This window comes from Necator americanus, chromosome II, assembly GCF_031761385.1.
Source record: "Necator americanus strain Aroian chromosome II, whole genome shotgun sequence".
Lineage (NCBI taxonomy): Eukaryota > Metazoa > Nematoda > Chromadorea > Rhabditida > Ancylostomatidae > Necator > Necator americanus.
Window position 1 is genome coordinate 17,614,840 of NC_087372.1, and position 11,961 is coordinate 17,626,800.

The 11,961-nt window shown below is 43.3% G+C and overlaps 5 protein-coding genes across 5 annotated transcripts; 1 reads left to right on the forward strand and 4 right to left on the reverse strand.

Moving 5' to 3' along the window:
* Nucleotides 1–183: 183 nt before the first annotated feature.
* RB195_018218 (uncharacterized protein) lies at nt 184–7,185 on the reverse strand (the record flags this gene model as incomplete). The annotated part of the gene is made up of 3 exons (XM_064185558.1): nt 184–348; nt 6,202–6,268; nt 7,037–7,185. The coding sequence occupies 3 exons, from the start codon at nt 7,183–7,185 to the stop codon at nt 184–186; spliced, it is 381 nt and encodes a 126-aa protein (XP_064041439.1).
* A 229-nt stretch (nt 7,186–7,414) lies between these two features.
* Nucleotides 7,415–7,834, forward strand: RB195_018219 (uncharacterized protein; the record flags this gene model as incomplete). Its single annotated transcript, XM_064185559.1, has 1 exon — nt 7,415–7,834. The coding sequence occupies one exon, from the start codon at nt 7,415–7,417 to the stop codon at nt 7,832–7,834; it is 420 nt and encodes a 139-aa protein (XP_064041440.1).
* Nucleotides 7,835–10,313: 2,479 nt separating this feature from the next.
* On the reverse strand, nt 10,314–10,853 carry RB195_018220 (uncharacterized protein; the record flags this gene model as incomplete). Its single annotated transcript, XM_064185560.1, has 1 exon — nt 10,314–10,853. One exon carries the CDS (start codon nt 10,851–10,853, stop codon nt 10,314–10,316), a length of 540 nt encoding a protein of 179 aa, XP_064041441.1.
* A 74-nt stretch (nt 10,854–10,927) lies between these two features.
* On the reverse strand, nt 10,928–11,365 carry RB195_018221 (uncharacterized protein; the record flags this gene model as incomplete). The annotated part of the gene is made up of 1 exon (XM_064185561.1): nt 10,928–11,365. One exon carries the CDS (start codon nt 11,363–11,365, stop codon nt 10,928–10,930), a length of 438 nt encoding a protein of 145 aa, XP_064041442.1.
* Nucleotides 11,366–11,578: 213 nt separating this feature from the next.
* On the reverse strand, nt 11,579–11,950 carry RB195_018222 (uncharacterized protein; the record flags this gene model as incomplete). The annotated part of the gene is made up of 1 exon (XM_064185562.1): nt 11,579–11,950. The coding sequence occupies one exon, from the start codon at nt 11,948–11,950 to the stop codon at nt 11,579–11,581; it is 372 nt and encodes a 123-aa protein (XP_064041443.1).
* Nucleotides 11,951–11,961: the final 11 nt, after the last annotated feature.

Consider the following 11,961-nt stretch of genomic DNA (forward strand, 5'->3'; position numbering starts at 1 on the left):
AACTTACTGTAATCGTCCTGCTGCGAAATTTTCGAGACTCGTATATCTGAACAAATAAATGTTCTCTGTAGAACATTGTATGGATTTTTTCTTCGATTGAACTGAAACCAGAGAAGCAGTGAAACTGTTTTTGATGAGCAACATTTCAGTAAACAACATGTTTATTTTAAAACATATGACATCTTATTTCTTGCCATTATTCTCTTTCTTCTTTCTTGCAAAGTTTTTAACGTAAGCTCTGTTGAATTGCTCAAGAAAGATGAAAGTTAATACAGTATGAGGACCCAGCCGCATGTAGTAAGGAGTGAAACCTTTCCAGAAAGCAAAGACTCCTTCTTTTCTCAGTAGCTGAAATAAGAAATGATGAGAATGGTGAACAGTTTTCTTCCAATGAATATTATGAGATCATACGTAAGTAGATTCGTCTACACATTGAATTTTTAATTAAAAAGGATAAAGTCACTGGGATGCGCCAACGTGGTCCACTTGGGATGCGCCAACGTGGTCCACTTGGGATGCGCCAACGTGGTTTACTGCAATTCGTAACCGTTTAGGTTTTGGAACGTGTGTTGGCCTATACAATGCCTTGCGGGGGCCAGCCGATGGTCAGATCAGTGTTTTTATCCTCCTTGACAAGTTTGGTACCAATTTATCGACCCCGAAGGAATGCAAAGCTTGGTTTGCTTAATGCGGTTTCGAACCCTCGACCGTGTGGCTACACAACCACAGACCTCTAACCGACTGCGCCACAATTTTGCGTGAATTTTTAATTACTTCCTGAAAACACTTGGTATATAATTTACTGCAGTGCATCTTACTTATGTATTTGTTAAGGCCAGTTGAGATAAAAAAAAACCGAAAACGATCGAGCTAATTTCTTGTCGGATCAAAACGACCTGAGCCTGCTGCAGTTCCGAAGCGGTCCTGTTGCTATCGGGCTGAATCACTAGTTCAACGCCAACTGCATAGATGAGTAGAGATAGTGGAGCGAAGGGCGATAAAAAGGGGCTTTTGCGAAATTTCCGCAAACGAGCCCGAGACATTACGTACCCGATGGAAATACCCGAGGAGACGCAAACATGCAATGAAAAAGAACCTGTGAACAACATTTATAAACAATGTGCTTAGTACTGCATATTATACTAAATAATATGTTAGTTCACTAAGGCATAGAAGGAGCAAAACTTGTTTAGATATTGTTTAGAAGTTTATTCATATTCTTTAAATTTAATGAAGTATTTTTATAAGAAGCCGGGGATAAAGAAATTCCCTCTCTCCTGCATCTATTTGCTATTTCTACAAATTAGCATTTCATCTGCTTTTTCCGCTCTACATCTACGTTTCAGAACTGCCAACATTAATCGTAATTTTCATGGAGACAATTTAGGCTACAAAGAACGTGGGACTTACAGGATATCGATCATCATCATTCACCTTATTTCTGAAACATTTCCTCAATGTGATGCCATTAGATCCGTTTTCTCCCCATATTTCGCGGAAGGATTTCTTTTATTTTTGGTGCGGTTACAAATTTGAGATACCTCACACATCAAAATAATTCTCTTCAATGTTTCCATCGGAAAATCCAATGAATGGGTCTGACTTTCCAAAACAATAAACAGCTCAGTAGCTCGTCAACTATATCTTAGTATATCTAAAAGTTTGATGATTATTCCTGATACCAGGATCCTTCTCAATGCGCCGATGATGCAGGGTACGATCGGCGCGAGGTAAGCAGGGTCACATACTCAGAAAGCTGTGACTCTCCCTAGCAAACAATACACCATTAATTGCGTAGGCATGACATGATCGAAGGCATGCTTGTAAAAATCTAAGGGTATCCTCTCTGGAGCTAGCGTCCACCTCGAGCGCAACCGCTGGCCTTATCCCGTCATTTCAAACCCAGTCGCTTTCGCAACTCCAGTTTGTTCTGACCCGAGTGTGTTAATATGTTAGTATTTCAGTACAAATGGATAGGTAGTTCATAAAAGTACGAAGTTTTTCAATTCATCTCCTGTGTCTTGGGATTGAAGGGCGTTTTGAGGGATAAATTCCTCCAAAATGTTGTGTCGTTATTACAGTCGAATGTAGTGTGCTCTGAGCGACAGCGCTTGCGACGTTTACCCCTCTCCCTTTTTCATAGTGGAGTGGAAGGACGAGTAACATTGAAGCACGCTTCCATCAAAGCCAACAAATAATTAAAGCAGTCGATTAAGATAGATTCTGCGCAGGTGGAAGTATTAGGAAGTTGCTCCACTGTGGTAAAGAGGACAGCGAGCAAGAAGCCCGAGGCCATTTGCAGTTCCTGGGTGAGAGTCTTGGCTTGAGCGCCTCCTTTATGCTCTGTTTTTCAAGCTGGTGAATGTCTAAAGTATCCAAACATGTATGCGTGTATTACTTAGTACCTGTAAAGTTACCCAGTATGTGCAAGCTCAATTCGTATCATCTTGTGAGGGTTACGGGGATCCATAAACAAGTATTAGGTGCCGAAGGTAACATTGTGTATTATATATATATATATATATATATTTGCAGTTTCTTGAATGAGTGAATACACAATATTACCTTTATTATATATATATATATATATATATATATATATATATATATATATATATATATATATATATATATATATATATATAGTAGCCCACAAAAGTAGCAATATTTTTCTTTCGCTCCGACTTTTGATTTTCTTTTTTTAATCTAGTGCATAGAGTTGGAAGTGATGCATAAAATGTAATTCCGTTTAAAAAAAAGGAAAACTGCAGGAAAAAAAATTTACAGTTTCAGATTTGTTTGAAATAACGGTGGACAATAGTCCCACCATTTTCCAAATCTAATATTTGCGTTACTTTCACCTTCTATCATTTCCCACAGTTCCTTAACAAACTTCTTTATTTTACACATAGATAAAAACTAAATGTGCAAAAGCTAATTATCGGATTCATCGTATGCAAACACAAAAAGTTGTTGTCCATAACATAATCATCCTAGTACTGTTATAAAAAGTTGTTGAAGTTTCGAAAAGTAGAGAGTTATCGTGAGGACTCCTAGAGGTCGCAAAGATAATTGCAGAAAGAATTGATATTAAGATTTATGGAGAAGTTTACAACAATAAGCGTTCAACCAATCGATGTTCAAAAGTATCTGGTTAAATTTCGAAAATTTTTTGTGTGTCTCTAAGAACGCCAACGTCGTTGTTGTGCTGGCGAACTGCTTAGTAGAATACCCTGTAAGAAACCGTTGGTGTCCGTAAAGAAAAGGAGGTTTCAAGGAGCATTTGCAAAAGAAGTAGAATTGAACGCAACAGGATTCAGGAATTTGATACTCTGGTTGAATGTAGTGTTGGTTGAGCATTGACCACAATTTTGTCCATTACTTTCAATAAACATAAACATCGAAACACAAAACATGTGTGGAGAATTCTGTTCCATCGAATGCAAGTGCATTTTTGTAGACGCTACTCAAGCTATACTACTCTTCACGGAAAGTTACGGTTTCTCACAGGGTCGCCTACCAAACAGTCTGTCAGCGTATAAACGACGTTAGAAGCTCCCAGGAGAGTGACGGAAATCTTAGAAAATTAGCCAGATCTTTTTGAACATCGACTGGTAAGAGATAGATAGCTACAAACTTCTCTAAGAGTCTCGATATCAATTATTTCCGCAGTTTTCTTTGGTCGTCCACATCTAGAAATGTCCACGATAACTTTGTATTATACTTCTCCAAAAACACCAACTTTTTGTTATTTGCATCCGATGAAACGATTCCGATAACTAGCTTTTGCAGACTTAAACACTTTTTACCTATACGTCGAACAAAGAAATTTGTTGAAGTGTAAAACATGACAAAACAACAACAAGGTAGGGCAAGAATAATGCAAACGATACAAGGACTGAGAAGTAACTGAACTTTGTCTCCGCTTTGAATTAATTGACTTAAGAGGCATCACTCCACGAATCTGGGATGGTGCGGGTTTTAGGTGGGTTATGTATATACTAGGTCGTATATTATGGGGAGGAGGATGGTTCCATCCCTTTCTTCCTGATTGCCGTAAAAAACGGCCTGGAAGATGGGGCGCTATTTTCTACAACGAGTCCGATTGGAGCGCGCCAGGCTTGTGCACGGGTCCTTTTTTTAGTTTTTTTTTTGGAGTTTTTTTAAAAGTTATTTTAGTTTTAATTAGGTAAAAATGGACGGAATCACCCTGCTCCCCATAATCTACGAACCTGTATATGCATAACCCACCCCAAACCCGCACCACTCCAGATTCGTAGGGTGATGCCTTTGATGGTTGATGTCATCGCCTGACTCGTTTACCCGCATCTTCACCGATATGCAATCCTTGTACACAGCTCTGCCCAACCTCCACGATGTTCTACGAGAGTTTGCACAGGATCAATCCATTCGTTGCTATTCCATATCTTGCGAAACCTTACGTCTCACATGAACTGCATATCCACGCCATATGTCCTCAAGTACTCATTCACCACCTCAATCCAGAACTTCCGCATTCGGCCAGATGGCCTTTTCCAGCTTGGAGGAGAAAAACTCCCCAAAATTCGTTGAAGAAGGCGATCTGCTGGACTCTTCAATATATAATCAAAGAAGCCAGGACGATTTTCTGCAACCACTTTCAATGGCTGTGCGAGATGTTGATATCTTCTACATCATGCGCCACTACACCACATCGATTTCGCGTAAAGGTCTTCATTGTGACATAGACCAAAAACAGTAGTCTAAGCAGTTTTCTTTCTGTGCAATCAAGCCTTTCCATCACCGTTCGTCACCGTAAAAGGTCCCGCCCAAGGCTCGGATCCGTAAATCATGATGGGACGAATTGCGGATAGGAAGACTCGCAGCTTGACCTCGTTGGTGATAAGGGCCGACTACAGCCCAGGTAACAGAACTCATCGACGAGTTTGATCGGTTATGCGTCCACCCTGATTCCCGTTCAAGGTCTCGAAGAGAGAACATCTGCATGGATTTTTCAGGGCGTAGACGTAGTGCATAGGCTGCGGCCATCTTCTTTACAAGGATGACAACATGCTGAAGTTTCGTACTGTATTCCGCGAATATAACAACATCGTTGGCGTGCTCGAGATCAGTCAAGGGGGACCCTGATGATGCTAAGACAATGTCGGCAGGACTCTGGTCGACTGTTCTTCGCATAATGTCGTCGATGGCGAAATTGAACAGGAAGGGTCCAGCCACTGCCCCTTGTCTTACTCTAGTTACCACCCCAAACGGTGTTGTACATCCGGCTCGTGTTCAAACTGCAGCAGTCGTTCGTTGAATCTTTCGTTCTGCATTCTTCGTCTTTCAGACCTACCCTGTCGAGTCTCGGTTGAAGAGGAACTCCTCGCTTTCTCTTGTAGAACCGTATCCTGAAGCTGAGAAGAACTGGGGTGGTTAGAGTCGAACGCTACGTCCAAAACAGCGTTGGATTGTCGGATATCTGATTGAGGAATGTCCCTCGTCAGAACGTAGTCGAGAGTTTTCATCTTCCGTTTGCGTTGCTCTTCAGACGTTGAAAGGGTTGACCTCTGCCGCGTGAGCTTATAGCATCGATGATTCTTTTAAACGTGGAAGCGATAATGAGGCCCGGCTGTTCACATAACCACACGTTCACCATTATCCGACTTGTGCACCGCTGGAAAATACAACTTTTCTAGCACAGCACAGAACAGTTCATTGTTGTTCAGGTCCCAACTTCGCATTTGCGTCAATTCCGACAATGACCACCTGTTGGCCGAGAATTTTAGACATCAACGCATTGAGTTCATCCTAGAAAGTGTCGTCATCGTTGTCCTCAGCGGTTTCCGTAGATGCATGGGCACCTACGATTCAGACTACGTCCTCTGCAATTTCGCTGTTGTACAAAGGCGCATCTAGGTGACGTTGGGCCTCCACCAGTTTGTTACAAACGTTCCTCACAGTTATTGTGCAGCCACCTACTTTGCTTTCATTAGTGTCGTAGCAGTATATAGTGTCTGCGCTATTAATAGATCTAAAATTGCAGATTTTTCTTCTGCAATTTCCATTTTTTTTAACCAATTCCATTTCATACATTATTCGCGATTATATGAACAACACTTAACCTGAAGGAAATAAATAATCAAAGCAAAAGCTTGAAGAAAAAACTGCTAAATTTTTTTCAGTAAACGTGTATAATACACCTTTAAAAGCGATTATTACCTTAACAACAATATCTGTTAATCCTGTGTATTCTGGAACGCCATCGATAACTTTCATGGCTTGGATCCTAAACCAATTGACAAAGTTTGGTGTTCGATGAACTTTGGTATAATGACCTAGCCCATTGATCCTTGACGAGCTGTATACAGGACTGATATCACTGTCTTAAGTTTTGTAAAAATGTGTTCTTTGGATCTTGAAATGTGTTACCCGACATGCAACCTGTTTGACCAAATCGTCCCGTTAACTAAACAACTGAAACCATGGGCTAATTTTTCACGAAACTCAAATTATTTGTGAAGCCAAATATTCTCCTTAAAATCTGTGTTGCTAAAGTTAGTTCTGGCAGGTAACAAAGATAAGTAATTCCAAGTCCAAGTTCAAACCAAAAAAGCCGATAGGGCATAAGTTCCACCTTTATCAAGAGATTTTTCTTTTTCCTTCATTTTGGGATTTTTGGTATTAAATCAAAAAATTGAAACTTTGCGAGCCAATGTTGCAGAATTTTTGCAGGAGATTTTGCACAATGAGTTCAAAATCGGGTGAGATTCCATAATATTAGCGAAAATTGGAGAATTACCTATTTTACAATAATAAGTACGACGGTAGTACGGAAAAGTGAAGATCTCATTACTAGATTATGTAAACTGGTAGCTACTATGGGACCGGCTGTGTGCATTGCTGAATACATTACTGAAAACAGGTTAAGCAGACAGAAGGAGGGTGCATAGAAGTTTACATAGGTTCATTCATAACAAAGGCGAATTATTAAGGTTCAACACTCAGCAGGATCCGCAACAGTCGATTTCTATCGTCCAGGATTGACTCATAATACCTTTGTATTCCGGGCCTCGGCCTTGCCAAAGGTTTGCAATCGAATGACTGGAAGTTGCAAGGGAGGCAGTTCAGAGTCGCCTCCAGCAGGTAGGCTCCATCTGTCCAATCCGGAAGACCGCAGAAACCGCAGGCCTGCAACGTGCCCATAGATTTTAAAAGTATACGCAGGAAACGTGACGGAGTGGGAGGATTAATCTAGGCCGGCAAAACGCAAAAGGAATATGATGACAGCCTGTACATACAGTGCGCGTACGATAACATCGAAAGCGGTATTGAAGATCTGATGATGCAAACCAGGAAAATCAAGTACGACATCATTGCACTGACCAAGGCCAGAAAGTCACCCACTTAACGCCGCATATGACATATGCCGCATATGGAGAAGAACTGTCTAATTGCGACATGCGACAGTAGAGGAGTTGATACCGTTGCCAACACAAGTATCGCAACGAGAACCGACGCTTTTGAACAACCCACTACCCGAATCGGACGTCTGCAGGTGAGAAGATGTGTTTCAACGTCGGCCTTGACCTTGATCGACTACGCTTTGCCATCAAGTAGCGAAAAAGAAATGGAACGTAGAAAAAGCCGGAAAATAGCAAAAGCGATGTCCTCGTTGATAGTCGCTTCGTTAGTTGACGTTTGGGAAAAGACACCTGTTTCCAGAAAATATAGAGCTAATACGTCAGCCAGAACCCTTACGAACTACAGGCAAGCCACGAACTCACTTCCGAACTCGCGAGGTAGAGAAGTGATAAAGGAAGACCTGGTAGAGAAGAGCAGTAGTCTTGGCTGAATCAGTCTGCTCACCGTCTGAGAGAAGATCCATATGTTTTTTCATCCGAAGTTACAATTCGGACATACCATTGTATTGGTTAAGAATAGTACTTTATCCGGAGCCGGCAGAATGAAGGTCGAACTTTTGCTGATAAAACTGGAGGGAACCTACCCCTAATCCCTGTCAACACACTGCTGAGGCTCTTCACTCGTGATCTGCCGCAATGCAAGATTCCTGACCAATGGAAGTCTAGCAAGATCGTACTGTTATATAAGAGGGAAGATCCACATGACATCGGTAACTGTCGCTCAGTCTGTTTATTGGCTGTCATCTACAAGCTCTTCACGGAATAAATCCTGAACAGGATAGAAACAACATTAGGTGAAGGACAGCCGTGCGAGCAAGCAGGGTTTCGAAAAGGGCTCAATACGATTGACCATATGTACACCGTTTCAAAGCTCACAGAAATTTCGCGAGAGTACAGAATGCCGCTGTGTTTCACTTTCATCGATTTGAAGAAGGCCGCCACCTCAGCTGAGAAGGAAGCGGTCACAGAAACCTTGGACAACCGAAGCATTATTACTCAATATATAAGGATACTTTGGGTGTTATATAACAACTTATAACAACTTCGCGACCAAAATTTCTCTACTTAGGGCGAGGATTGGAATAGGATAACATGGGAATGAAAGTTGATGGTCGGCGGTCTCTCAAGTATGTTCCTTCATCTTGCCATTTTGCTAATTTCCTGACTTAGGCAACATAGCTGGAGCACTCAGATGTATTCGTTCTGTTCAGCGTAAATGGAGCATCTGAGACCTACTCCGTTTCTCGATAAAGGCAGCATACCACAAATCTGAGGTGGTACAGATTTCAAGTGAAATATCCGTATACGGGATCGTAGACTATGGAGACGGGGGTAGTTCCGCTCCCTAGGTCTCTCCCTGCATCACTGCAAGCAGCCGACCTCTGAATGCTGTTTTGTACGACGCCATCTATTGCAACGCTCCCTTGCGCCACCTCCGCCCTGCGACTCGTGGAAAATCAATTCGGACTGCCCCGATAGGCAGTAAGGGACGCTACGCGTGCAAGGGTGGCGCGCTGCAATAGAAGGCTTCGTACAGGACAGCGTTCAGGGGCCGGCTTGCAGTGATTCAGGGAGAGATGAGCGGAACCACCCGATCTCCATAATCTACTATTCCGTATATGGATATTCCACCTGAAATCTGTACCACCCAGATTCGAGGTATGCTGCCTTTAACATCGCTTTCGCAGATTCAGTTAGAGGCTGGTTTTCCTACTCGTTTCATCAAATCTGACCAGCACTATTTCCTCGTGACTAATGCTTGGTGCTATCAGGAAGATCTCATGACCAAAACGAAGATGGGAAGATGAACAAACTTACTTGAGAGTAGTGCAGGAGAAAATGAGCGACACGAAGCGCATACAACAGCAGCGAAAATTTAGCGAAGATGACCAAGAACATATGCTCACCTTTTCAATACCACCTTTCTTGCTGCTTTAAACTACGCTTCAGAAATCTGGGCATGTTGCAAACAAGCGATCAGTGTTATAGAACCTTCAGTGGGTATGGTGATTCTAGAAGTATTCCGCAACGCAAGTGAAAGAGGGGATTCGAAGTCTAACCCACATCAGTGACCGAAGGTTTGCACATGTCAAAGTAAAATTAGGTTGGCCGAACAGGTGCCGTGTTTCAGCGACGTTCAGCGTTTGGCTGTGAGCTGTGAACGACTAAATATCATGCGACCTCAAACCTATCGCAGGTAGACCTGGTGGTCAGACTCGACGAATAACGAAAGCACAGGCGATACACAGAGATTATGCACTGCCGAATTATCTGTTTTTGCTTGTCCTTGTGAACCCATCTATATTCCGGAGGATTTGCCGGAACGTTAAATAATAAAATAAGTTGTTGAACCAATTTCAGTAGAATGACTTACTTACTTGACTTAATCGGTGGGCTGATGTCATCGCCTGACGCGATTTCTCGCATCTTCGCCGAGGTGTGCCGTCCTTGAACACAGCACTGCCCAACCTTCTCGATCTTCTACGAGAGCTTGCACAGAACCAATCCATTCGTCGCTATTCCATATTCTGCGAAACCTTACGTCTCGCCTGAAGTGCCTATCCACGCCGAGTGTCCTTAGATCCTCTTTCACCACGTCAGTCCAGCACTTCCGTTTTCGACCAGGTGGCGTCTTCCAGCTCGAACCCGGAAAACTCCTCAGAACTCGTTGAACAAGGCGATCTGCCGGCTTCCTTAATATATCACCAAAGAAGCGAAGACGATTTACTTTAGCCACTTTCTATGGCGGTGCACGATGTTGATGTCTTCCACGTGTCATCCGCCGGTATACCATATCAGTTTCTGTGTAAAGATCTTCATTGTGGCATACCCTAGGCCAAAAGTAGCCAAGTAGCTGTCTAAGCAGCTTTCGTTCCGTTCAGTCAAGCCTCTACATAACCGCTGATGGTGCTACCGAAGCCTCCGATCATGATGGGGCGAATTGCAAATAGGTAGACTCGCAGCTTGCCTTCGTTGGTGACGGGAGTCGGTCGACCACAGGCATTTCGTTAAGGAGTTAAATGCAGAAGTGGCCTTAGCGCATCTTTGCTGAACATCTCTCTCGTAGCTGCCGTTGTTCTTCAGCGTACAGCGCAGGTAACAGAACTCATCGACGAGTTCTATCGGTGGTCCGTTCACCCTGATTCCCGTTCTAGGTCTCGAAGAGATCCACATCTGCTTGCATTCATCAGGGCGTAGACGTAGTCCATAGGCTGCAGCCATCTTCTTTACAAGGATGACAATATGCTTAAGTTTTGTACTGTATTCCGCGAATATAACAACATCGTCGGCATGCTCGAGATCAGTCAAGGGGGACCTTGATGATGCTAACGCGATGACGGCAGGACAATGATCGACTGTTCTTCGCATGATGTCATCGATGGCAAAGCTATTCACCTTAGCTGATCTATGACGTATATCACTCTCGTAGCTGCCACTGTTGTTCAGCATACAGCTGAAGTAGTACACATAAACGAGTTTTCCATCTACTCTCATTCCAGTTCAAGATCTCCGGGGGATCTCTGCTAACAATTATAAGGGCGCAGGCGTAGTCCATATGTAAAATCCAGCTTCGATACAAGGTTGACAACATGTTGAAGTTTCGTACTGCTTTCTGCGAATATAAGAACATCGTCGGCGTACTTGAGATCAGTCAAGGGGCACCCTGATGGTGCTAAGACAATGTCGGCAGGACTCTGGTCGACTGTTCTTCGCATAATGTCGTCGATGGCGAAATTGAACAGGAAGGGTCCAGTCACTGTCCCTTGTCTTACTCCAGTTACCACTTCAAACGGTGTTGTACATTCGGCTGGTGTTCGAACTGCAGCAGTTGTTCGTTGATTCATGTCATCAAGCGAGCGAACGACCGAACCTGGTATTCCATCGGCGCGGAGCGCGTTTAGAAGACGGCCTCGGTGAGGAGACTCGAACGCGGCTTCAAAGTCCAGAAAAGCTAGTTGCATTGGCTTCGAATACCGCTGCCAGATTTCGATCACTCTCCTGACGATGAACAGCTGGTCAATCGCAGATCGGCCAGCACGAAAGCTAGCTTGCTCTTCGCGCGTTGTTTCTTCGGGATGTTTAATGAGTCGGTCCAGGATAATGCGCTCCAATACCTTGTACACAACACGCAGCAAAGATATTCCTCGATAATTCCTGGGGGCCGTGACGGATAACTACTTGTGGAGGGGAATTATGATAGCGTGTCTCCACAAGTCAAGTATCCTTTCGTCTATCCATATCGAACGGAAAATCTTGGTCATCTCACGAATCCCAGACAGAGGAAGATATTTTAGCATTTCTGCGCTAATCCCATCGTCTCCACCAGATTTTCCATTCTTCATTTTTTGAATACAGACCAGGACCTCCGACACGGTCGGTGGCTCCTCGTTAACCGAGTATGTCGGTCTATGAATGTGTTCGAGTTCAGGGGCTGACGGTGCTAGCCGGTTCAGCAAGGTCTTGAAGTGTACCCTCCAAATTGAAAGGGTTGCTTCACCGACAGCTGCTCCATTGGCAGTGTTGAGGATAAGAGAACGTCTTTTCATTTTGTCGCTGT